This window comes from Sarcophilus harrisii, chromosome 1 (assembly GCF_902635505.1).
Source record: "Sarcophilus harrisii chromosome 1, mSarHar1.11, whole genome shotgun sequence".
Taxonomy (NCBI): Eukaryota; Metazoa; Chordata; class Mammalia; order Dasyuromorphia; family Dasyuridae; genus Sarcophilus; species Sarcophilus harrisii.
This window is the reverse complement of record NC_045426.1, coordinates 313,762,671-313,790,405: the sequence shown is the minus strand read 5'-3', so window position 1 is coordinate 313,790,405 and position 27,735 is coordinate 313,762,671. Positions and strand designations below refer to the sequence as shown.

Below are 27,735 nucleotides of genomic sequence, written 5' to 3'. Positions count from 1 at the left end.
CCTTGGACAAGTCACTTAACCCTGTTTGCCTCAGTTTCCTCATCTGTTAAATGAGCTGGAGAAGGAAAAGGCAAAACCATTCCAGGATCTTTGCCAACAAAACCATCATGAAGAATCACGCATGACTGAAAATAACTAAATAACAACCAGCATACATATGCCAGTATACTATAGATTTTATAGGAGGCATATCTGTTCATTTATAAACTTGCAAATCTCTTGAAATAACTAGGTATGGATCAGGACAGGGGGCATAATGTTAGCCCATAGAGAGGAATTTAAGAGCAATTTGCAATTTTGCAATAAGATATAAATCCCAAACAAAAGAGCAGGGCAGTAAATGCAGAAAAATGAGGTATCTGGTACAACTAATTCCAGGCAGACAGGTCATGATGTTTCCCTAAAGACCATAGTAAGAAATAAACATCAATAGAAAGAAGCTATAATCAGTTTGGAAAATTTCAGAAATGCTCAGTGCTGCTTTTCATACAGAACACTACACTGTCCCACTTCCATCCTTTCCACAAGTTTTACCCTATGCTCAGAAAACTGAGATTCAGATAGACTGAGAGACATGAACAAGGTCATACAACTATTAATTACAAGGATATGACTTGTAATTAGTAAAAAAAAAAAATTAATTTATAAAATTAATGAAAAACAGTAAATATTAATTTATAATTATGAATAGAGCTGGCTATTTATTAGCTATGAGCTTAAGAAGTACATGATATAGTGGAAAGAATACTATATTGAAAGTCACCGTAAATCTAGGTTTGAATTCTGCTCCAGTTATTTACTAGCTAAATAAATCCCTTAAACTCTTTGAACCTCAATTTCCTCATCTACAAAATGGAGACAATTCCCATAGTTACTACCTCACAAAACTAAGGAAAAATCAAATGCAAACCTGGAAATCTATTTTTAAAATCATAAAATGTTCCGTTGAAAAGAACCCTTAAGATAACCAGTCCAATGCCTTCATTTTAAAGAGAATAAATTCAGACCCAGGAAGTTTAAATCACATAGCAAAATCACATAGGTAGTGACAAATTAGGGATTAGATGCCAGAAACAGAAATTCCCAATTTCTACCATCATATAATGACATGAGAGACCTTTAGATAATAGCATCTTTGAATGTAATCTCCTTTGTAATTGAAAAAAAGAAACAAAGAAATTAAGAAAGGAAGAAAGAAGGAAAGGAAGGAAGGAAGGAAAGGAAGGAGAGAAGAAGGGAAGAAGGAAGGGAAGAAGGGAGGGAGGGAAAGAGAAGGGAAGGGAGAAGGGAGGGAGTCAGGAAGGAGGGAGGGGAGAAGGAAGGGGGCCAGGGAAAAGGGAGGAAAGAAGGGAAGGAGAAAGGAAGGACTTTTGATCTCAGATAACCTCAAAATACCAGAGCTATAGTTCATGGGCTGGGAAGGTTCAGGGAGGGTGTGAAATTAATATTTTACTAACGTTTTGGTCATGTATACTTATTGTGTATCTAAGTTATATTTTAATATATTTAACATCTACATCCTGCCATCTAGGGGAGGGGGTGGGGGGGTAAGAGGTGAAAAATTGGAACAAGAGGTTTGGCAATTGTTAATGCTGTAAAGTTACCCATGTATATATGCTGTAAATAAAAGGCTATTAAATTAAAAAAAAAAGAAATTAATATTTTACTCAACTCTGCAACAAAAAGGGGAAAATTTCAAAAGGACAGAAATGATTATGAATGGTACCCAGCCCCTACAAAAAACACCACTGATTTAGAGCACTGAGTGGATAAATGACTTACCCATAGTAAGTGACACAGTCAATATGTGTAAGAGAACTTAAAATGAAACAAGTTATTCCTGAGTCTTAGACTAGTTCTCCATCTCTAAAGAATATTACTATCAAATATTGGGACGGGGGGAGAGGTAAGAAACAGTAAAGGGGGAAGAGAAGGCAAAAAAAATAGAAAATAAATACTAGAGATAGAAAATGATCTAGACCCAAAACTAAATATAAGAAAAGATCAGGCCAATCCATTAGCCCAGTCTATTCAATGGAACAGAAGTTCATCTTTTCTACTCTAATATTCCTGAAGTGATGCTGTATAGTTATGAATCATGAAACATCACAAACTCGTAAGAATCTCATTTGCAAGAAATCCAAAGGACAATAGAAAGATCCATGGTAAGTATAAATAGGCTGTCCCATACTAATAATGATTCACATGTGACATCAAAGACATTGCCAAGGCCACCTGACCAGAAAAGGAAGTATTTGTCAAGTATATAGCAAGGGAAAGGGATACCAAACAACTAGACAATCCAAATCTCTGTTCTTCATGACTTAAAAGCATTTAGAAGACTTAACAGAACATTAAATGGTTTCTTTGTGGCAGATTTATGGCAAGAAGTAACAAGTCAAGTTAACAAGCATTTATTAGGCACTTAGCCTATGCCAGGCATGGTGCTAAGTGCTAGATATACTAAGAAAAACAAAAATACACTACGTCCTCAAAAAAGTGGCATTTTAAGAGGGGAGAGGGAGGAGAGATACCATGTAAAAAACTGTGCACCTATAAGATAAAACACAAAGTAAATTGGAGAGATTATCTCAATGTGGTAACAGTTTGGGAAAATACTTAAATGTCATAGTTCATCCAAAAAAATTATCCCTAAGATTCAACAATAACTGAAATACCAGCCTAGTAACCCAAACATATAAAATTTTAGTACATGACAGAGTGACATGCTCAAACTGTAACATCCTAGAGTATTTCTGCTAAAGACTTTTAGGACTATGTTTTCTTTTTGTAACAATAGAAATAAATGATGCTATCTACAATCCAGTTAATGATTTAAAGGCCCCTCCCCCCATTTGATAATTAAAGGATTCCAGAGTCCCAATAAGAAAGTAACTGATGTGTTTCTATACTCCTAAATCCCAGAGGGCTAAAAGATTCCAAAATATATCTATACCAATGAAATTTATAAAGTTTACAAAGCATTTTATAAACATGATCTCATTTGATCCTCACAGCAATCCTGTAAAGTAAGCACTTGAAAGCAATGGGGATATATCAGGGGAAACCCCTTAATCTGGAAGACTGGAATGCCTCCAAGGCATCTAAAGAAGACACTGGATAAAATGTCACATTTGGACCCAGGAAGATCCGAGTCTCAGTCCTGTCTCAAACACTTAATAATGGTTCATTTTCAACTAAGTCACACTCAATTTCAGCGTCAGCTATTTATTTATAAAATGAAAGGATTGGACTCAATGGTTTCTAAGGTCCCCTACTGGAGTAACAGAATATGGGAATAGTTACTATGAGAGGGTTATATAAATCTTAATATTTAATCATTATTTTATTTATGATTTTATTTAATATTATAGCATCAATGTTAGGGGTGTATGTGTATGTATACACATACAAGTATACGTAAACTATATATACCTAGCCCTGTTCTACAAATATTATATAAGTAAAAAATTAAAATAACAAAATTAATTATAATATAATTAAAGTACAGCTTACAAATAAACACACATACCCCAAAGTGTTGACTGACAAAAAGAAAAATTCTATAGTTATCAAAATATTGACAGCAGCACTTACTGTGGTATCAAAGAAGTGGGTGAATGACCAACCAATATTATGGTACATTATTGTAACAAAATATTATTACTGTGCTTGTAAGAAATGAAAAACGTGACAAAAACAGATTTAGCACGATAAGAACCGATGCAATAAATGATGAAATGAACTGATGCAAAATAAAATAAACAGAGCCAGGAAAATAATATATACAGTGACTACCAAAAAAGTAGAAACTTACAGCCCCCAAAACAAATGAATATAACAAAATTATAAAGAACAAGTTTGATCTCAAAGAAGACATGAGTAAACACTCCCACTTCTACTCTCATTCCTTTGAATAGGCTGGTATTCACAGGTGTGGAATAGTGCATATAACATCAGATTTTTAAAATGTGTTGAAAGGCTTTGCTCTTTTTTTTTCTCTTCTCTTCTCTGAAAAAAAAATTGTCATAAGAAATTGGTTTTTAGGAGAAGCTAAAGAGGTATACAGGGAAATCTAAATGAGGTAAAAACAAAAGATATAAATAAGATGTTTTAAGCATTATATGGTGGAAAAAATAAAAAGCTGCTCTGTCGGTTATCTGCTTTGTACATTGTGTGTACCTTTTTTAGAATGGATTCTATTAATGCCTTTTTGGGAATAGGAGAGACAAAGAAGTGTTCCTAATAACTCCTCCGTGAGTCTTAAAAGCCAGGGAATATGATAAAAGCTCTATCCCCTTTCTTTTGGATCAGGGTCTCCAGGATCAAATCTAGGCTCACCTAGGAACTTTATTATAGTTCGAAACAATACCTGGATTGTAGGTAATATATTCCCAACTACGTTCTGTACATGAAAAAAGTGGGACTTCAAAAACTTACACATAGCTAGAAGCTAGAATTTGAATCTAGATCTCTACTCCCTGCAAATCTAGAGACCATTCCACTATACCACACTGCCTCTTAACAAGGAACCTAGGCTCTTACTCATGTCTTGGACCCAGTAATCAGCAACATCTCATCAACAAATATTCATTGACCACCTACACTGTTCAGGGCACTGCACTAAGTGCTAATGACTGCCAAATTCTTTCAAGTAAACTGGAAATAGGTGTGAAAGGGTTATCCAAAAGTCCATAGTCCTCTCAAATATCATTCAAAATGATATGGATAAATTATGGAAGTCTTCCTATATCTCTGAATGGTTTCGAAAGTATGGGCCAAGTTCCAATGATCTTGTGATGATGAGAGCCTTCTACACCCAGAGACAGAACTGAGGGAACTGAGTATGGATCACCGTTGGAATCTTTACAAAGTGTTAAGCCATTGGAGTTAATTTAATCTTAGAAAGAGTTATTTTGGGGCCAGAACTTGAACTAGGTACTAAGTACAACTGATGGAAACAATGCTTGTATTCACACCTTTAGAGAGCTCATAAGTATCTAAGAACTCAATGGAGTTCACATGTTTGGGAGATTTCAGAGAGCACTCTGGGAGATACAGGAGACTACTTGCCTCAGTTGGAGATTGAGAAGCCACGAGTCGGAGCTTGCTGGAGGCTGAAGAAAGCAGAGGCAGAAGCCAAGGACAAAGCTGCAAGATCTCTTGGAGCCAGGCAGAGAGATAGGCCTCAACTAACCAGGCTAATTTGTAAGGAGAAATAAACGCTTGCATTTTTACCAGCTGGCTGCGATTTTGTAGTAATTATTTATTTCAACTGAGAATAAGGCTGCCTCCAGGAAAACCTCCACAGATCACAACATAGAATTTTCACTTCTTTTGTTATTGTTTGCTTGAATTTTATTTTCTTTATCATTTTTCTTCCTTTTTGATCAGATTTTTCTTGTGCATCAAAAGAATTGTATAAATATGTATGCCTATATTTGATTTACATATATTTTTACCATGTTGGGAGACACAGTCTCTAAAGTACCTTCCATATTTATATGGATCAAGGAAATTGCATAGATCTACTCCTGGGGCAGAAATGTGAAATGTTAACTTTATTTTCAAATAATCTCCCCACTTTCCTTTCTTCAGTTCTGTCCTATCTCTTTGTGCTGTCCCTAAAGTTCCCCACAACAGATCCTTTGCTTTGGAGAATAGGACAAGGCAGACCTAGCCAATTCAGATCCCCCAAGGTAGTAGTCGACACTCCAAAATCAGTTTATTCTCTCACCATAACCAAAAACTCTTAAGCACTTAGTGCAGCTGTTAAGAAAAAAAAATCTAATTAGACTAAGGTACAAGTACTCAGTAGGTCCTTAAACCTCCTAAACACAGTTATATTTTTAAAAGCAAATACTTATTAACCCAAATAAATCTCTAATTGGAGGAATTTCAGACAGTATGACAAAGATCCATGGAAATTTTTAACAGTGTGGGTGGGGAGGAGGGATGGAGTGGAGATGTGGCTGAGGAAGGAGGCAGCTGTGAAAACTGTGGGAACAAACACAAGGCTGGGAGTCAGCAGACCCAAGTTCTAGGCTGTATGTGCCAGAAATCCATCACTACACTGTGTGACTGACACCAGTCTGGACGTTAATTTCTTCCTCTGTTAAATGAGAGAGTATACTATCCCTCTTTTTCAGCTCTAACATCTTACATTTCTTTGGGTAGGGAGCCAACTCAGAAATAGTCCGATGTTCCTTGGTGGATCTGCCCTTTGAGTTAGCTTCCCTAAATTATTTTTCTTTTAACATTTTCCTCTTCTAATTTCTGGATCCAAAAAATCTCTCAAGTCCCATGTTAGCTGGCATCAGATGAAAAAGTAAGGTTAGGCATGTGCCAATGTTGACTGAAGTCTGTCTAAAATTGTAGACAATAAATCCACTGGAAAACTGATATTGGCCATCATTTTTTAAAATAGTATTAAAATGGCAGTGTTTCAAAATTGAATTTCAAATATATCTTTAGAGGTACACTGACTTTGATGAAAACCCTTCTAATACCACCACAAAACAAACAAATATGAAATGCGGTGCAACTGGATTAAAGATGCCACTTTCTTTAGTCAATTTGGCTTACCATTTTAAACTTCACTTAAAATTAGAGCTCTGAGGGAACTTTTAGAGTAGAGGTTCTTATTCTTTTTTGCATCATAGATTCCTTTACCAGTTAAGTCCCTCCTCAGAATAATATTTTTAAATTAATGAAATAAGATTTCAAAAGAAACTAATTATAATGCAATGTAATTGTAAAAATATGTGTATTTTTTTTTTAAAGTCAGTTCATAGACCCTGGATTAAGAGCCCCTTCTTTAGAGGCTACCTAATTCAATCTCATTATTTTACATATGAGGAAACTGAGATCCTGAGAAAGTTAGTGCCTTGTCCCAGGTAATATCTGTAAGTAAGGGTTAGTGACAGAATTTGAATTCATGTCTTCTAACTCCAGAGACATTTACTAATTCAACTATACTAAAATACCTGGCATTCAAAAGATATTAGAAACCAAGCTCTTGGTTACATACTACTATTATGTAGCAGTGTTTTTAGCATAGCCCTGCGCCAAGAAGGATTTCTAGAACTAAATCCAATAGGTAGGAGACCAAGTAGAGTTGTGACAGTGGGGAAGGAAGAAGATTCTCCATGAAATAACGAAGAAATTAATTACGATAAAAAGGAAATTATATAGGGAATAAACAGGCTATCAAAAACTTAGAGCTGGGGCCCAGAATTTGTTTCATTTATTTTGTGCAAGACAAAGAGGCTCCTACAAGTGGTCATTAGGGAAATCCCCAGAAAATCATTTTGTGAATAAAGATATACACACAAAGGAGAAGGGCAAATCTGGTTGGCTTATTAGAGAACAAGAAAGAATATGAAGGGCTTTTGTCCTGAACAACCCTGAGGGATGAAGAACCTCAAAAAAGGCAGAAGAGTGCAAGAGAAAGAACACTGGTTCTGAGGTGTGGCAGGAATAGAGAGAGTGAGTTGATTAGTCATGTCCAACTCTTCATGACCCCATTGGGGTTTTCTTGGCAAAGATATTGAAGTGGTTGGTCATTTCCTTCTTCAGCTCATCCTACAGATGAGGAAACTGAGGCTAACTGAGTTAAGTAACTTGCTTCGGGTCACAAAGCTCGTGTCTGAGACCAGATTTAAACTCAGATTTTCTTGACTCCAAGTCCCATTCTCTATCCATTGCATCATCTACCTGACCTATTAGCTCTAAGTAAATGGATGCAAATTCTACTTCTCCTTCTTACAATCTCCATGGTACCTCTAAGATTGGCTACGATGACAGGAAACAATAATAATGAATGTTGGAGGGGATGCTTGACATTCCCAATCACCTGGGAATTTTCTTGTAATTGTCTATCTATAAAATTACAGATACATCAATGTTAATGTATTAGCTGCACAGGATGAGGCAAAAAGACTTTAGTTGGTCGCAGATGTCCTAACTTTATTCACAAGAAACAAAAGCACTGCAGTGTGCTAGCTTGTAAGCTCCAGTCCAATGTTTCTTACCTAACCACGAGGTTGGCCTATGTTTACAGTGATACATTGATACATCCTTCCAGCATAAAGGAAGAGAGTCAGATGGCATTACTTACAGAACTTAAAGATGGAATGTCCCTGGACTTTTGCTTCCCCCAAATGGGAAGTGAAGAGATGAGGCTAAGTGATCTCTGGAGCCCCATCCTAGTTCTAAAAGTATTCATCTACGAGGTTAAGTGGGAAGAAGATGCTGGGCTGGGAGTCAGGAAGCCACAACCCCTCATTGGTATTCCTGTCTAATTGTTCCCTCTTCTAACTTTTCCCACACAACTAGGTCAAATTAATCTTTTCAAATGATCATGCCCATTTTAACACCTATTCAGAAACCTTCAGTGGCTCTTCCCTGCCTCCAGAATCAAATCTAAAATCTACAATCAGGTATTCAAGATTCTTTATAACTTGACTTCTATGCAATCCAGCTAATTTTACTATGTTCTCTGTTCCAGCAGAATCTACTTACTGTCCAGGAATTAGACAATGTAAATCTGTCACTTCATGTTTATTCAGATTGCTTTTCCTAAATAGTCTTCTCCCTTCTTCCATTATTCAGTTCTTTAGCTCCTTCAAGACACAGCCTGTCTCCTATTTTCTGTAAACCCATTCCTTTTTTAAATCTTTTTTCCCCTGAGGCAACTGGGGTTAAGTGACTTGCCCAGGGTCACACACCTAGGAAGTAGGTGTCTGGGGTCAAATTTGGACTAAGGTCCTCCTGACTTCAAGGCTGGTGCTCTATCCACTACACCATCTAGCTGTCCCTAATTTTTTTTTCTTTTTAATTATTTGTTTATTTAATTGAGGGGGAGGGAATTTGTTTTTCAAAATTCTGAGTTACAAATTCTCTTTCCCCACCCCTTGAAAAGGTAATCAATATAATATCAATTTATATATGTGAAGTCAGGAAAACATTTCTGTATCAGCCATATTGCAAAACAAAACAAAAGCAAGAAAAATGAAAAAAAAGTTTTAAAAAAGTTTCAATTTATATTCAGAATTCATTAGTTCTCTCTCTAGAGGTGAACAGCATTTTCCACCATGATCTTTTGGAATTATCTTGGATTATAATGATCAAAGTAGCTAAAGTCATTCACAGTTGATCACTGTTACAATACTGATATCCTTGTGTACTCATTTCACAATGCATCAGTTCACATAGACCTTCCCAGGTTTTTCTGAAACCATCCTGCTTGTCATTTCTTATAACATATTACTATTTTATCACAAACTTATACCAACAACTTGGTCAGCCACTCTCCAAATGATGGGCATAAACTCAATTTACAATTTTTTGCTACCACAAAAAGAACTACTATAAATATTTTTGAACATATAGGCCTTTTTCTCTTTTCTTTGATCTCTTTGAGATACAGACCTAGTGTAGCATTGCTGGATTCAAAGATATAGTCTCGTGGGCAGAATTCAAAATTGTTCTATAAAATGGAAAGAACAATTCACAACCCTACCAACAGTGTTATTACCATTGTCGTTATTGATAACAATAATTACATGGAAGAATCACATTTGCTCTGTCTGACCCCAAAACAGATATTAAAGCAATGGGTAAAGGTTGTTAAAAAGAATATTTCAGTTCAATATGAGCAAAATTTCCCAAAACTTGTGTTGTACAAAAGTGGACTGGATGCCCATCCCTAAAGGTCATAAAGTGGAAATCAAATAGACCACTTGCCAAGGATCTTGTACAGAGGATTCCTGTTCACCAGGTAGAGACTGGATCAGTACTGCAGATTAATAGCCAAAGTTGGTAGGATCAGAAATAGCCATGTGGGCAGACCTGGAGGAGCCTTAAAATGTAAACCCTTTCCAAACAATTCTAATTTACTTGAATCTCTCCCTCCCTTTACTATTATTTTCTGTAGTACCCAAGAGAAATTTACTATATACTGCCTTTTAATGTCAACTGCCTTTTCACAAGTCTAGACTCTCCATCTTAATCAGGAGTTTCTTAGGAGCATGTATTTATTATGTCAGACATTTCTTTGCATGTCCCAGCAATACTAAAAATAGTGACTTGGATGTAGAAGGGACACATTCTTTGAATCTAAAATTAAAAAAAAAAAAAAACATTCCCAACAGATAAAACACTATTGTCATACTATAATGATCTACACAATTCTTAAGCCCTAATCTGATCAATATTTTCAGTCCAGTTTATAGCATAGTTTTTTCCCATAATATACTTTTTGATTTTTATAATGGACATTGACAGAAAAAAAATGAAAGTTAGACTATGTCAACTCACTTAAGCATTTATTAAATGTTTATTATATGCCAGCATTGTGTTAAGCTATGTAGATACAAAGAAAAGGCAAAAAACAGTTCCTGACCTCAAGAGCTCATAATCTAAAAAAGGAAAACAACATATAAAGAACTATGTACAAACCTGATATATATATGGAAGGTAATCTAGAGGAAAAGGTATTAACAGTCAGAGATGTAAGGTCTTCTGCAGAATATATGACATGAACTAATGCTTTTTTATATAGCTTTTTATTGACAAAACATAGGCATGGGTAATTTTTCAACACTGACCCTTGCAAAAACTTCTGCTCCAAATTTTCCCCTCCTTCCCCCAACTCCTCCCCTGGATGGCAGGTAGTCCCATACATATTAAATATGTTAAAGTATGACATGAGCTAATTCTTAAAAGAAGTGAGGAAAACTAAAAAGAGCTTATATGAAGTAGAATATACATGGATATAGGTCTGCATGGAAATAACAACTGAACCTATAAAAATTGATGGCTTTCCAATATTACAGGTCATATAGACAGAAAAGAGAAGACTGTTCTCTTCTGTTCACAGACATGACATGAATGGGAAACCAGCAAAGAAGACTGGAAAGGAACTGTCAGAAAAAATAGAAGAACCAGAAGAGAACACTGTCACAAACACTAAAGAGGAAAAAGTACTCAGGAGAGAAAAGTGAGCTATGTCAAATGCACCATAAAAGTGAGGAAGAATTTTGTAAAACAAGGTATACATGTATCCATATTAAAATTATTTTCTTTCTTTTCTATTTATTTTTTCAAATGTTTTATTGCTGGCCTTTGTTCTTATATCACAGTCTGTTTCAGAAATATGCCCTCTCCAGCTTCCTTATTAACCCTCCCTTGTTACAAAGAAAAAATTTAACAAAAGCATTCAATACAGTGACCATATCTGACAATGTATACAATATTCTGCTGTGCTGAGATAAGGGAGGTATGATCTATTATTTCTTCTCTAGGAACTATTTTCTATAGATCTATTATCATAAAATCATAAGGAGCTGTTCAGGCATTTTGGAAAGCAATTTGGAACAATGCCTCAAAATCTATTACCGTTCATATCCTTTGACCCAGTGATATCATTACTAGGTCTATGTCCCCAAAGAGATCAAAGAGGAAAAGGGCTCATATGTACAAAAATATTTACAGGAGTTCTTTTCGGAGGAGACATCCATCTATCAACTGAATAATGACTGAAAAAATTATGGTATATTCATGCAATAAAATGCCACTGTACTCAAAAAAAAAAAAAAATGAAGAGGATGTCTTTAAAGAAAGCTGAGTTTGCATGAACTGATATAGAATGAAGTAAGTAGAACTAGAAGGACTATATATTTATATATATACAGATACACATATATAAATATATAGTAATATTGTAAAGACAAACAACTTTGAAAGACTTAGGAACTCTGGCCAGCAGAATAAGCATGACAATCTCCTGATAAGAGCAATGATAAATACAGAGTACAGATTGGGACATAGTAGAGGGTGGGAAAGATACAGCCAAAGCTTTGTTTTGCTTTTCATTCTACTTGTTGGTAACAAAAGTTTTGTTTTTCTAACTTTCTCAAGAGGGTGAAAGAATTGAGAAGGAGAGAATTCAGATCTAAAAATAAAATTTAATTTTTCTTTTAAAAAATACAAGGAGAAATTCCGTTTATAATTACTGTAGACAAAATAAAATATTTGGGGGTCTACCTGCCAAGATAAACCCAATAATTATATGAACGTAATTACAAAACACTTCTCACACAAATAAAGTCAGAGCTAAACAACTGGAAAAATATCAATTGCTCATGGGTAGGTGGAGCTAATACAATAAAAATGACAATTCTGCCTAAATTGGTCTACTTGTTCAGTGTGCTATACCAAACTGCCAAAAAATTAATTTATAGAACTAGAAAAAATATTAACAAAATTCATCTGGAAGAACAAATGGTCAAGAATATCAAGGGAATTAATGAAAAAAAATGCAAAGGATGTTGGTTTAGCAGTACCAAACCTAAAATTATATTATAAAGCAGCAGTCATCAAAACCATTTGATCTGGATAAGAAATAGAGTGGTGGGATCAGTGGAATAGATTAGATACACATGACACAACAATCAAGGCCTATAGTAATCTAGTATTTTATAAACCCCCAAATTCTAGCTTCTGTAACAAGAACTCACTATTTGACAAAAATTGCTGAGAAAACCTGGAAAATAATGTCAGAAACTCAAACAGACCTACACTTCACATCCCATACCAAAACAAGGTCAAAATGGGTATGTAATTTGGGCATAAAGGATGATACCATAAACAAATTAGGAGAGCAAGGGGATAATTTACCGATCAGCTCTTTGGAGAAGGAAGGAATTTATGATCAAAGAAGAACTTGAGAACATTATGAAAGGCAAAATGGATAACTTTGATTAATGTAATCAAGTTTTTGCACAAACAAAATCAACAGAAACAAGATTAAAAAGGAAGTACAAAGCTGGGGGAAAATTTTTATAGCTTGTATTTCTGATAAGTCTCATTTCTAAAATACATTAATAATTTTGTCAAATTTATAAGAATACGAGTCATACCCCAGTTGATAAATGGTCAAAGGATATGAACAAACAATTTTCAGATGACAAAATTAAAGCCATTTATAGTTACATGAAAAAAATGCTCTAAATCACTTATTGATTAGAAAAAGACAAATTAAAACAACTCTGAAGTATCACCTCATACTTCTCAGATTGGTTAAGATGACAGGAAAAGATAATGACAAATGTTGGAGAGGATGTGATAAAACTGGGACACTAATACACTGCTGGTGGAATTGTGAAATGATCCAACCATTCTGGAGAACAATTCAGGCAACTATGCCCAAAGAGCTACAAAACTACTTACCCTTCCAGCCATTCTGGAGAGCGATTTGGAACTATGCTCAAAAAGTTATCAAACTGTGCATACCCTTTGATCCAGCAGTGTTACTACTGGGCTTATATCCCACAGAGATCTTAAAGAAGGGAAAGGGACCCGTATGTGCAAGAATGTTTGTGGCAGCCCTCTTTGTAGTGGCCAGAAACTAGAAACTGAGTGGATGCCCATCAAGTGGAGAACAGCTGAATAAATTGTGGTATATGAATGTTATGGAATATTATTGTTCTGTAAGAAATAATCAGCAGGATGATTTCAGAAAGGCCTGGAGAGACTTACATGAACTGATGTTGAGGGAAACGAGCAGGGCCAGGAGATCATTATATACTTCAACAACAATACTATATGATGATCAATTCTGATGGACATGGCCCTCTTCAACAATGAGATGAACCAAATCAGTTCCAATAGAACAGTAATGAATTGAACCAGCTACACCCAGCAAAAGAACTCAGGGAAATGAGTGTGAACCACTACATAGAATTCCCAATCCCTCTATTTTTTTCCTGCATTTTTGATTTCCTTCACAGGTTAATTGTACACTATTTCAAAGTCTGATTCTTCTTATGCAGCAAAATAACTGTATGGACAAATATATATATATATTGTATTTAACATGTATTGGTCTACCTGCCATCTGGGGGAGGGCGGGGGAAGGGGGAAAATTGGAATAAAAGGTTTTGCAACTGTCAATGCTGAAAAATTATCCATGCATATATCTTGTAAATAAAAAGCTATAATTAAAAAATAAAACTTCTTACTCTTCGACCTAGCAGTGTCATTATTGGGTCTGTATCCCAAGGAAATCATAAAGGAAGGAAAAAGACTTACATGTACACAAATGTTTATAGCAAGTCTTTCTATGGTAGCAAAGAATTGGAAATGGCTGAACAAGTTGTGGTATATGAAGGTAATGGATTATTATTTAATCCATTCTCTAAAAAATGTATGTTCATACATACATTTCTCTAAAAAATGAGGAACCAATTGATTATAGAAAGACCTTGAAAGATTTACACAAACTGATGCTGCATGAAACCAGCAGAACCAGGAATGCATTGTACACAATAACAGCAAGAATATGCAATGATCAACTATGACAGACTTGTTTCTTCTCAATGGTTCAGTGATCCAAAGCAATCCCAATAAACATTGGACAGAAAATGTCATCTGCATCCAGAAAAAGAACTAAGGAAACAATGCAAATCAACACATGTTATGTTCACTTCTTTTTTCTGGGGTTTTTTTTTCTCTCTCTCATGGTTTTTTCCTTTTGCTCTGATTTTTCTCTCCCAATATGATTTATAAAGCAATGTGTATTTTTAAAAAATAAATTGCTACAGAAAAAAATGTTTTATTTAAAAAATACAATTAAACTCATTCTGCCCCTTCCCTTCTCTAATTCCATTGTACAAACACTGCCAAAAATTTTTCCCTCCTATTTTTTTGTTTACCTCAGATCCAAAGACATAAAAGTAAGTAAAGAACAGAGCATTAGTGCTATTTCAAGGAGTAGCAGAATAAAAGACACTTATGTCATCAAACTATATTTTTAGAAGGTGTAATTTTTAATTTATTCATTTTTTCATTCCAGCACAGAACCCAAGTGTAGAAAAGTCAAGTAACAGTTTCATCAACAAGACCATTAAGCTGTCAGGGATTTTTTTTTTTTTTCTTCAAACTGTCTATATCTTTAGACATCAGGGCATTTTGTATACAGTTAGGTCAGTGATTTGAATCTTTATGAAATTAGTGTAGAGTGCTAGATCTGAAGTTAGTTAAATTTTTAGCTCTGCCATTTCACTATCTAAGTAAATCATTCATCATCTTAGTTTCCTCATCCTTAAAATTAGGAGGTGACTTACAAGGTCTTTTCCCAAATATTAAGAGTGATATTTAAAAATATCTTCAGGAAGAATTATAAAACTTCCCTGCTCATAAATCTTTATTCAGCATTCAGAAATCTGCACAATCTAACTTCTTCCCAGTTGACTACTTTTCCAGATTTCTTGCACACTACTCCCCTTCATTCATTCCATGCTCCAGTCTAATTGGTCTCAAGAAAACATGTCATTCCTGTCTCTTATCTTCCATCAGGCCTTTGTAAATCTTGTCCTTCAAGCACAGAATTTATTCATTCTTCATTTTTGCCTCTTAGAATACCCCATTACCCCCAAAATTAACCTTAAACATCTCCTCTTACATGAACCTTACCTGAGTGCTTCCCCAGGTCCTAGTGCCTCCCCTTCAACCAATTACTTAATGTGTTTACACAAATGTATGTACATATGTATCTTATATACATAGAGAGAAATACATATATAGTTATTCTATCCTGTATGTAGCTTGTTTTATATACACTTATTTGCATGCTATTTCCCCCATTTATGCTAATATAAACTCCTTGAGACCAGGATCTGTCATCTGCTTCTTTTTGTATCCCCAGCACTTAAACAGTACCTGGCACACAGAAGGCACCTAATAAATGATAAATTAATAAATATTTCAATGATATTCAATAAATAATTCAAGCTCTAAATCTATAATTCATAGATAAGTTATTATTATGGTTATTTACCAAAATATAAAGCACAAAACAGCCATAAAATTGACATAGAAATGTCAGATGACTCATTCTTATTCCAGAAACGTGCTGTGTAACTAAGAAAACTTCTATTTCTGTATGGAGCTAGAGAACCTATCCCTAATGAGGAATGTCTAAAAGATATTCCATATATAAAGACATGGTAAAAGTTCACTCTGGAATGAGGTCAGAAAAGAGGTGATTTTATTACCTTTCCACAGTTGGGTGGCACAAGGGTTGCTCTTCTTGTGGTAGCAGGTATGTTATTCCCACAACACTGACAACACGCAAACTAAATGGACACACCTATTTAGAATATAAGAGTTAAGTTAGTTAGTATACCTAGCACAATATATCCCTGCAAAAATTTAATTTAATCAAATATACAGAACAGATAAAAATTCACTTTATCAAGGAATCACAAAGTGAGTGAATTCCTCTTAAATACTTTAAGGACAATCCAACTTACTAAAAATCTTACTATTTTAAACACATGTTCATTTGCTAAAATCCAATTAATATCATTTAAACAAAGGCAAGTATCTTTGTATATTATTTTACACTCATTGATATTTGTGTAGGTTTTCTTTTTTAAAAGTAAGAGATAAAATCATAACTAAATTATTGTTGTTGAGTTGTTTGTTTTGAAGCAAAGAGCTACTGATGCTTAAAGACAAGGTAAGATATAAAAGTTCTACCAGGATTTCGCCAAGTTTTCTAAGTGTTGATTAATAGCTCATGTGATTACAGTATTTTAAGACTGACAAAATACTTTTAATTGGGAAAGTGTTTTAATAAAATGTCTGGAAAATCAAAGGAAATCTTTTAACAGCTAGTTTCTTTAGTAGGGAAGAAACAACCCAGGAAGGCCTAAAAATCTGAATAAATTCAATCTAGCTAACTTACATTTCATTGAGTCTTCTTTACACTAGATTCTGGTTTCCTGTCCTCATGATAAAGAATTTATCATTTTAAAATCACTTTTATTAACTCAATTTCTTTATCAAATATACAAAGATGTGGAAACATGAATGTTTTACTCACCTGGATGCAAACTGTGGGCCTCAAAAAATACTGCATCTTCTCCAAAATCTCCTTCTGCAAGAGATCCCATGCTATTGTCTTCTCTAAGTGTAGCACAAAGGGTTGTCCAAATCTAAAGAAAATAAAATGCTTTTAAAAGCATTTAAAAAGTACTTACTACTGTATTCCTACCATGAGTAAGTCATTTAAGTCACTGACTTTTGAATTTCTTCATATGTAAAGTGAGCATATGTAAACTATCATATAACTCACAAAGTTATTGAAAGGAAAACATTACATAAAATGTTATATAAATGAGAGGCTATTATTTTGTCAGGGCTGGATAATTATTTGGAATCAGAATTGTACTGTCTTTAAGAGAGGTCTTAAATCTGAAATGAAAGTAGAAAATTCAGCATATATTACACTACTTGCTTCACAGCTTCAGTGACATGAGAACCGTAGAAAGAAAAGAAGTACCAACTTATAGGCCAGAGGGGTATTTTGAAACTGACAGAGCAAAGTAGGAACAGGATCAGGAAAGAAAGAACAGGACCAGAAGTATTCCTTGTTAAACAGTTGGCAGACAAGAAAATTGAATACCAGAAGTAAATGAGGCTAGAAGGATCAACTAAGTACAGAGGAATTAGGAAGGCAAAATGTCTAGTTTTGGGGAAACAGTGAAAGCAGAGTCCAAGTTCCAGGGAAGCAGAATGAATTAAAAACATGTTAAAACAAGCTCATTGAATTTACAGTGAAGACTATATCCCCTATCTTATATTACTTGCTAGATATGACATTCCCTAAGCCCCAAATGTCAATAATAACTAGATGCTTACAGGTGAATTCTCTAAGAATTAAAGTCATCAGAAAGTCATAATATCTCTAATTCCATAGGAAAGGTGAATTCCTTCCTTCTAAAGGGTTCTAGCTGACCAAGATAGCTCTAGTTTAGTACAAAGGCTTAATATGGGATCAGTGAACTTTAAAAAAAAAATTATAACTATTTCAATATAAGTGGTTTCCTTTGTAATCCTATATATTTTATTTTATGCATTTAAAAACATTATTCTGAGAAGGGGTCCATCTATGAGAAACACACAAAAAAGTTTAAGACTCCCTGGTTTAGAAGTTTATAGGAGTAGGTGTGTTCCAAAGGCTGTATCATATTCAGGCTCCAAGTAAATACAGACCTTCCAAGATCTCCTCTAAGACCAGGATATTCTAAAATTAAAAATCCAGTAACATAGAAGAAGGAGGTTATGAAATAACAACCTGGGAAGAGTTTGTCCCAGAAAGGATTGAGAAGAGATAAAAGGGAACACCCAGTAGATCTTGAATAAGTTAAAATAAAAGTTCTCAAACCCACAGTCTAGCTGGCAATACAGCTATCTAAAGTTTCCCAAGAGAGAATGCATAGTTGTCTATTCAGACAACTATGCAATAAAATTAACAAGTCTGATGAAAAGAAACAAAAATTTCGATCACTATAGTACAAATAGAAGAATGCCATAATTTTTTTTTAACAGTTCACTTTACTTTTGAGGCTGCTGAATTAAGAGGAAAGAGCTAAAAGGTAATAAGAAAACAATCTAATAAATAATATCTCGGTTTTATCTTGATCATGTTTAGAAGAGAGATGATGAATCTAATGATGCTTAAAGAATAATCAGACCTTGTCCCTTCCTAAGTTAAAACAGGTTTTTGGTCATTTCAGCTGCTAGTTCAAATAGTCTATCATGCTGTTGTTGTTTGTTCTTTGTTCTTGAAGAGGACCATGACCTTAAGGAGGTGATGGCATGACATGCAACTGAATTGGACTGGACACGCAAACTTACCTGCCTCATTTTCCCTTCCAGGGCCATCTGGGTCCAATGGCCAGATATATATCAGGATGACTGGAGATGGCTCTGGATGCAATGGGAGATCTTGGCCTTTCTAAATTAAGGTCTTCAACAAACCTGTTTTACTGAGGCCACACCCATTCAATGATTCAGGATGGGTAGGAACTGAGGTAAAGAATCTCTTCTAAATTGAATGTAAACAGCAATGCAGTTAGACCCTGTGGACTATACCCTCATCTAATAGTCAAAGCTTTTTTCCACTGGCTTCTGTAGAACTCTCTTGGCTCATTACAGATTCTATCTCCTTTTCTGGATCACAAGAACATAGATTCATTGCCTGAATGGACCTTAGAGGTCAGCATTTTGCAGATGAGGAACTGAGTGCCCACAGGCACAAAGGTTCTAAATAGGAAGGTCAGGATTCAAACCTAGAGCTATGACTACAAACTGACCCTTCTTTTCACAACAGTACAGTGGCATTTAATTTTACAATATCTGGATAGATAATATGGGGTGAGTGAGAGTGAAAAGTCAAGAAATGATACCAGAAGCTAGTGGTACCTCTTACAGTAATAAGAAGCTGGGATGAAGGCAAGATTTGAGAGGAGAATTAATGGTTTTTTCTTTTGATCATGTTGAGCTTGATGCCTGTGGAACATATCTGTTCAAAATATCTTAAGAGGCATTTGGTGATATGTGACTGAAAGTCCACAGGGAGATTAGGGATAGATATGTAGCATTGCATAGGAAAAATAATTTATTTCATCAGAAATGATAAGATTACCAGGTGAAATATAAAAAGAAAAGAGAAGAGAGGGTCTAGGACAAAAGTTTCAAGGGACACTCACTCTTAGTGTATAAAAGGTGAATAATCACCAAAAGAGACTAAAAACTGCTTAGACTAGTAGGAGGACCAGGAAAAAATTAATGGTACAAAAACTCAAAGGAGAGTCTGCAGAATGACTTGGTAATTTACTAATAATGCTGATGAGAAATTAAGAAATATGAGGATTGGGGAAAGAACTTTAGATTGGGCAAGTAAAAGATCTTTAATCATTTTGGAGAGAGCAGTTTCATTTAAATGATGGAGTAGAGAAACCAGACTGCAGTGGAAAGGAAAGGAAGTGAAACCAATGAAAATAGATTTTTTTTCAAGGAGTATAACCATAAAAAGAAGAAGAGCTTGCAGGGATAGTCAAATGAGGGATTCTTAAGGAACAACCAGATGAGAGCATGCTTCAGGAAGCAGAGTTGGAGCTAGCAGATAGGGAGAGACTGAAGGTAAGAGACTCAGGCATAATAGTAAGGATGATTTCCTAGAGAAGTTAAAAGGAATAGGACCAGAGTTAGCCTGGCAAGGAGAAGGATTGGGCATGGGGAAATGGGTAATGAGTGGGAGGAAATGCATGAATGGTATAAGATGAGGAAAAGGGGAGGAAAAAAAGAGCTCTTGACAGTCTCAGTGCTTTCAGTGAAGTATGAAAGAAGGTTCATAGCTGAAATAAAAGGTGGGGTGGAGTGGGGTGGAAAGTTTGAGAAGAAATTAGAAGCTACCTTGAAGAATGGAAGAGTGAATTAGTTAGGAGAAATAAAATGATATAATGAGAGCCCAGCTGAGAATAGATAACAAAATAAAGAAAATCCCAAGATCATATTTATTATAGACACTGTAATGGCCATAATAAACATGGTCTTGGGATTTTCTTTGTTTCTATTCAGCATCAAGTAAGTAGGAACAACAGAGATGAATGGGGAGGAGAAGCATAATCTAGGTTTGTAATTTGGCAGGGAAGCACTTAAAGATTTGAGGGGAAAGTGGTATAGAGATGAGTTGGTTCAACCAGTCTATCATGTATAGTTAATTGACTACTCCAATTCATGACAGCACAGATCCTTGAGAGGCTTGGTATGACATATGCAAATAATAGCTGATATAAGGGGTAAGAAATAAAGGGTAAGTTCATAGACCATCAGAGTGGGAAGAAATATTATATATTATGTAATACATTCACTTCATTCTACAAATTAAACCACAGAAGCTGGCACAAAAGTCAGGCAAAGGTTATCTCACTGGATAACCCATTGGTTATCCAGTTTTTTCACAGCCAATTCAAACAAAATTTCTGAAATATTTATGTACGAGATTAAGTATGGATGGGGAGGGGATATAAGAAGGAGGATGACACAATCTTTGCCCTTAATGTAGTTTACAACCCAGAAGAAGAAACAAGATATGTACACAAATAATTATAATATAAAATGAATATAGTAAGTGCCTTAAGACAGAGGAATGTTATGGGAATTCACAATAGAATAATTACAAGCAGAACAAAGATCAAAATTCACAATAAAGTATTCCTATGCAAAAAAAAAACAAAAAGCAAAATTCTAGTTGATTTGTTGAGATTGGAATTCTATATCTCTATATGACATACATGCAAACGTAAGTTCTATCATACTAGTTTTCAAAATAGATTATGTTGTGACTATATAGTAAGCAATCTTTATCTCTCCAGTGCCTTGTTAGATGAAAGAGTACTTGAACTAAAAGGTCTTAAAAAAAAAAACATCAAACTTTAAATCTGAACAACTCATTAAGAAATAGACCTGTTTGGGCCAAGAGATCATTATATACTTCAACAACAATACTATACGATGACCAATTCTGATGGACCTGGCCATCCTCAGCAATGAGGTGAACCAAATCAGTTCCAATGGAGCAGTAATGAACTGAACCAGCTACACCCAGCGAAAGAATTCTGGAAGATGACTGAAAACCATTACATTGAATTCCTAATCCCCATATTTTTGCCCACCTGCATTTTGGATTTCCTTCACAGGCTAATTGTACAATATTTCAGAGTCCGATTCCTTTTGTACAGCAAAATAACAGTTTGGTCATGTATACTTATTGTGTATCTACTTTATATTTTAATATATTTAACATCTACTGGTCATCCTGCCATCTGGGGGAGGGGGTGGAGGGAAGGAGGGGAAAAATTGGAACAAGAGGTTTGGCAATTGTCAATGCTATAAAGTTACCCATACATATAACCTGTAAATAAAAGGGTGTAATTAATTAATTAATAAAAGAAATAGACCTGTTTTACCTTTTCCCCTGTTGTCCAGTGCACGCTCTATTACACACAAGCAGAACAATCTTGTCACTTCCTGTTCTTGTAGAGGGCAGCTCTGGCTTTCCTTGTTTTGTGGCTGTCTGTGCATGAGAAGATATTCTGTGGTGGTCACTGCCAAACTTCAAGTTGTTCAGATTGTTGTTTAGATGCATTCCTAAAGTAGAATAAGAAGAGATCACTTTTCTCTCACTTCAGCACTCTTTTTATTCAAGCCATGACTTAGGAATGTTACCTAATAGTAGAATCAAAGGCCACTGTTGCAACACATTTTTTAAAAATGTTTTTCTTCAATTTGGAACTATGCTCAAAGGGCTATGAAACTGTATATACTCTTTGATTTACCAAAACCACTACTGTATCCCAAAAAGACCAAAGAATAGGGGAAAGGACCTAGAGGTACAAAAATATTATTACAGCTCTTTTTTGGTGACAAACTAGAAATTAAAAGGATGCCCATCAATTGGGGAATGGCTAAACAAGACTGTAATATGAGACTGTGATGGGATATTATTGTACTATAAGAAATGACAACCAGGATAGTTTCAGAAAGACCTGCTAAGTCATATATTAATTAATACAAAAGTGAGCAGAACCAGAGAATATTGTATGCAATAATAGTAATATTGTAACAATGATCAACTGGAAAAGACTTAAATATTTTAATCAAGACAATAATCCAAGATAATTCCAAAGGACCCATAATGCTATTTACTTCCAGAGAGAAAACTGATGAACTCTGACTACAGACTAAAACATAATTTTTTTCACTTTCTTTATTTTTCTTGGTATTGTGTGTTTTCTTTTGCAATATGGCTAATGCGAAAATATATTTTACGTGACTTCATGTGTATACTCAATATCATATTGCTTGTCTTAAACAAGGGGTAGGGAAGACCAGGAGAAATGGAGAAAATGTGGAACTTAAAAATTTTTAAAGTAAATGTTAAAAAATTTTCAAATGTAACTGGAAAATAGATAACAAAATAAATAAAAATACATTTTTAAAAGGAAAGAAAAACAGAATCTTAGCGTTGTAATGAACTTCAGAAGTTATCCTGGCTCAGACTTATTCAACTACAGTTCGATCTATACCTCTTTTCTTCTTCTCCAACAAGCAACCATCAAGTATCTGCTTTAAAACCTCAAATAATGTAGTACTAATTACCTCTGAAGATAACCCCTTTTACTTTGGGAGACCTCTAATTGTTAAGTTTTTAACTGATTCAAAATGTATCTTTTACAATTTGCATTCATTGTATCTAATTCTGCCATTTTTTTTTTTTGTCTGAATTTTGGCTTTCTACTGGACTTTGAAGATTTGATTTGAATTCTCACTTTTGTTAACTTTAGGTATTTCTTGGAAAGTTTACACAATCCCTGGGAAGTTTAAATTTCTTCCCCAAAATGAGGGAAAAAAATCAACTTCTGCATCTCTCAAAATCCACCTATAAAAGGAAAATGCCAAACTAAAAATGATGGTTGACTTATAAAACCATAAATAAAAAAGAAATTAAAATATGACAGCATATAATTGGAGGACATTAACACTACAATAGCAGTACTTTTCCCTCCTTTAAGTATAAAAGATAGGAATCAATAGAAACATGGCTATCCAAGACAAAACAATCTGAGATAAACTGCAAGACACTAAGAATTATCGGAATGAAATCAGTATGACAGAGCAAAGGAATTCTGACTTTGAGTAAGGACACTTCCATTGAAATTCTCACACAAAACCTTGCTTTCTATATCACCTTAGCAAGTTAGGCCTCACTGAGCATCAGCTTCCTCATTCAAAAAATAGGAATATCTGATGCAGAGTAAAGTAAGCAAAGCCAAGATAACAAAATTCACAATAACTACCATGAAGTTAATTAACAGTGGAACAAAACAATTGAAAGTGAATGTTGCAGTATTACAAAGAAGAGATATAAGAAGACAACTTCTTCCCACCTATATCTTCTCCACCACATCCCCTACCAAAATCTTGGCAGAAGTAAGGAGGTACATAGGTATAAATTGTTTTATCTATGTTCCAACATTTTCAATGTATTCATCATTTTTGCTGACTTTTTTCTTTTCTTCTTTTTCTTTTTTTTTTCTTTAAAGAATATTCATTGTTAACAGATGATAAATTTCCAGGAGTGGGAGAAGAATACTAGGAAACATTTCAATGATGTAACAAAATATATCAATAAAATTTAATTTTTAATGTGGGTATGATAATATATATACTATCTACCTACCTGACAAAGTTTTGTAGAGCAAGTGCTCTATGGGTAAATTTCTATTACCCTTTTCTTTCAGTATCAAACAGGAGGGTGGAACCACCTGAGAGATTAAGATCAAGCTAATGGGAAAGAAGGAATTTGGTACAGAATGGTAAGCAAAGTAAAAATGAGGAAACAACAGAAAAGCACAGAATGGAGTCCTTAAAAAATAGAAAATACTTCAGAAACCACTGAGGAATACATTAAACACAAAAGAGCAGGATTTTGATTCATGTATATTCTATTCAAATCATTCTGTACCTACTATGGGCCCAGAAGCTATTTCATGCCTTGATTTCCCAAAACAGAATTTTGCCAGAAAGTTTACCCAGAAAAAATGATTTCAGGATACTATAATCCCCAAATTTCTTGGAAAAAGAAAGAAAAATTATAAAGACAGTATAGCAAACACTTTTATTAAAGAAACGCTGATGATTAGTTCTGTAACATGGATTACAGATATGTGGGTGGTAGGGTGGCTGACCTAGTTTCTGGTATTATAACTTTGTTGCCTTGAATTTTTAGTCAAGTAATGTATTTTCTGGATAGCTTAGCTTAATTACAGTAATTTGACATAATTTATTTATGGTCTGTAACTTAGGACAAAGATCTAAAAGCTATCACTTGAAACTCAAGCCAATTTTCCTTAATCTCTTCAGAGCCCCTAAGCTGAGTTTGGCATAATGGGATAGAAGTTAAAGTTAAAGAGATAGTTCTTCACATCTTCTATCTTGGTTAGCATAACTTTGTTCAAAACACCCTAAATTGGATTGATTGGATGAAGTTTTCTCAAGTTTATGAGACTAGGCCTAAGTCACATGATCCCTATACCCAGCTGAGCCTTGGGTTTCAGAAAGTCACATGATCCCTATACCCAGTAAAGCTTTGAGTCTTGGGAAGTCACATGATCCCTATTCCCAACCTTGAACCCTGAGATACAGAAAGTTAGTGAAGTTACAGAAAGTGACATGATCCACAGGAAACAGACAACATTGCTGACCCTTGGTCAAAAATGGTTCCGTCCTTTTTAGTTTATCCAATAAAAAGACTCAGGTTTTTTGCTTTTAAGTCCTGGACAAGGCAGAAGCTGGCCAGGTTCCAGGAGCACATGGCAGATTTGGGATGGCTCCCAGGAGCATCTGGGTTTCTCCCTGCAGGGATTAAATAAATGCTTTCTCTTTGTACCTGAAGATGTCTCTGATTAGTTAATTTGGGTCTTGCACCCCTTCCACACAACCCTATCCAACAGGCTGATAATGTTAGATACTTCCTTTCCTTTCTAATAGCACATTGACTTCCTAATGACACTTTTCCACCCTAGTAAAGAATTCTACCTTGTAACAAGTTCAATTAAAAAAAATCAATATATTGGTCATGTCTAAAAATATATATCATTTCATATCTCTGTGTACCATCTTTTTCTGAAGAAGTATCTACAAATAATTTTTCAGGTGCCTCATCTCAGGCCAGAGGTAGCCCAAAATTCTTGAAAGTTATAATAAAAGAATATAAACTCTGATGAGGTCTATCATACTGGAATGGCTTTGGGGTATAATTTTCAGCAATAGATAATATCTGCTTTCCAAAACTAAGTATGAGACGCTAGAAGAGTATGCAGGCCATTCGGAAAAAAAAAAAAAAAATCAAAGTGATGGCTTAACTTTGCTCAAGGAAGGACCAAATTTAAATGGTAACAAAATGATCCTAGAACTCTTTGGGTAGAGGAACAGCTACAGATTTAAAATTCTGGATGATGATGAGCAAGGAGTGTGACTGCCAACTCTCTTAAGTCCTGCTATGGTCTAGGAAAATTAAATTTAATCAATTTTTTTTCCTGTTAGGCTGTCTTGCACCAATACTTTCAGAAATTTCTGAAATTTCAGCATATGCTGAAACTAAGACCAATGGAACTGAACTGGGTTTGTTGGTATCTAGGTGCAAGGAAAAGAGTGAGGGCCAGGGGTAATGTTGTTCCACCCTAATCATTAGATTACAACAAGGTCCCCCTGAGTACCCCACTTTCCCCCCACAGAATGAAATCCTATCCTACTAATCCCTCTCTGAAGGCAGATGGAAGATTTAGATCAGATAACATTTAGGGCCTTCCCAGTGCTTAACTAAAATAGAGTGGGAAGGTAAGACGATATATCTTATTGCTATCAAGAATGCCACAGCAATAAATATCCACACTTTTCTACTTCCCAGCTGTTTATCATTGCTGATCAACCAATTCTTTTTAGATAGTCTCTCTTCCCTCAATTTTCTTTAAACATCTCTTTTCTGATTCTCTGCCTATCTGAATAGATATTATCATTAATTCCCCATAACAAATTATAAGAATCATACAATGAGTTCTTTAAAGTTCTCTTATCCATAGGCAAACATGGATTCAGTTTTCTTCTCTTTACAAATGACATCCAGATGTATGTACCCAACTTTGGGTTCTGAGCTCCAGTCTCAAATCATCAACCATTTATTGGATATCCCCAAATGGAAACCCTATAGGCATTCCATATACAATTTATCCAAAATGAACATTATTTTCCCCTACTAAATCACTGCTTCTTCAAATTTACCTATCTCTTTTGAAGGCAAACCATACTTCCAATCACACACACCTTTCCAACTCAATAAAGGGTTCTAGCTCTTTGCCTTCATTCACCAGAAGATAGTACTCATTCACCACAGCAGAAAGAAAATAGTCATTTTCTACTCTTTTTCTCTTTAACCTGTTGTAAGCAATCAATGTCCATGTCTATTATACTGAACTTCCACAATCTCTTAGATAGCTGTCAATTCCTCTCCTCTCTACTCATATGGTCACAATCCTCATTTGGGATCACTTCTAAAACTGGACTATTGTAACAAAAACCCAGTAACTGGACTTCTCACACACAACTGCTCCTTATTTTATAGCATCCTCCACACAAATGTAAAAATAATCTCCCCTGTGATCATCTGATCACATTGCTGTCATGCTTAAAAAGCCTCAATGGCTCCCTCTTGCCTCTCAAGATAAACTATAACCTGCCCAGCTTGATATGTAATACCCTTCAAAATCTGGCTCGAGTCTACCTTCTCACACTCATATCACATTACTGCACTCTACACATTTTAATTCTAGCCAAACTCATCTAGACTTGGAATTTTAGCTCTCTGCCTTGCGGGAATAATAAATAAGATATGCCCATGCCTAGAATGCAACTTTTCCTTTTCCCTTCACCCTCAAAGAAGTCCTGGATTCTTTCAAGGCTCATCACATATACTAGTTTCTATGGGAAGTCTTTCTTGAACTTCATAGCTATTAGTGTTTTCTCACTTCAAACGATCATGTCTTTCTATCCCCAGCACTAACTGCAACACAATGCACAAGATAACCTTTTAATAAATTCATGCTAGATTGGAAGCTGCCAGATGATGCACAGTAGATAGCAACATAGTATATTGGAAGGAGTCTTGAATTTGGAGACAGAGAACCTGAGTTTGAATTTTATTTCTGTCACTTATGATCTGTATGATTCTGAGCAAGTCACTTAACCTCTATGGCTCCATTTCCTCATCTAGGGCGGATGGTGGTACAGTGAACAGAACATCAGGCTTGGAGTCAAGAAGAC

General features: G+C 35.0%; 1 protein-coding gene across 1 annotated transcript in view; it reads right to left on the bottom strand.

Annotated features, from left to right (window-relative positions):
• Nucleotides 1-27,735, bottom strand: part of USP31 (ubiquitin specific peptidase 31) — a 125,371-nt gene that overhangs the window by 28,636 nt on the left and 69,000 nt on the right. The window contains exons 7-9 of the mRNA XM_031945332.1: nt 21,825-22,005; nt 16,892-17,003; nt 16,059-16,153 (exon numbers count right to left, since the gene is read on the bottom strand). Of these exons, the coding sequence (XP_031801192.1) occupies nt 16,059-16,153; nt 16,892-17,003; nt 21,825-22,005 (388 nt within the window). The remainder of the gene's footprint in view (nt 1-16,058; nt 16,154-16,891; nt 17,004-21,824; nt 22,006-27,735) is intronic.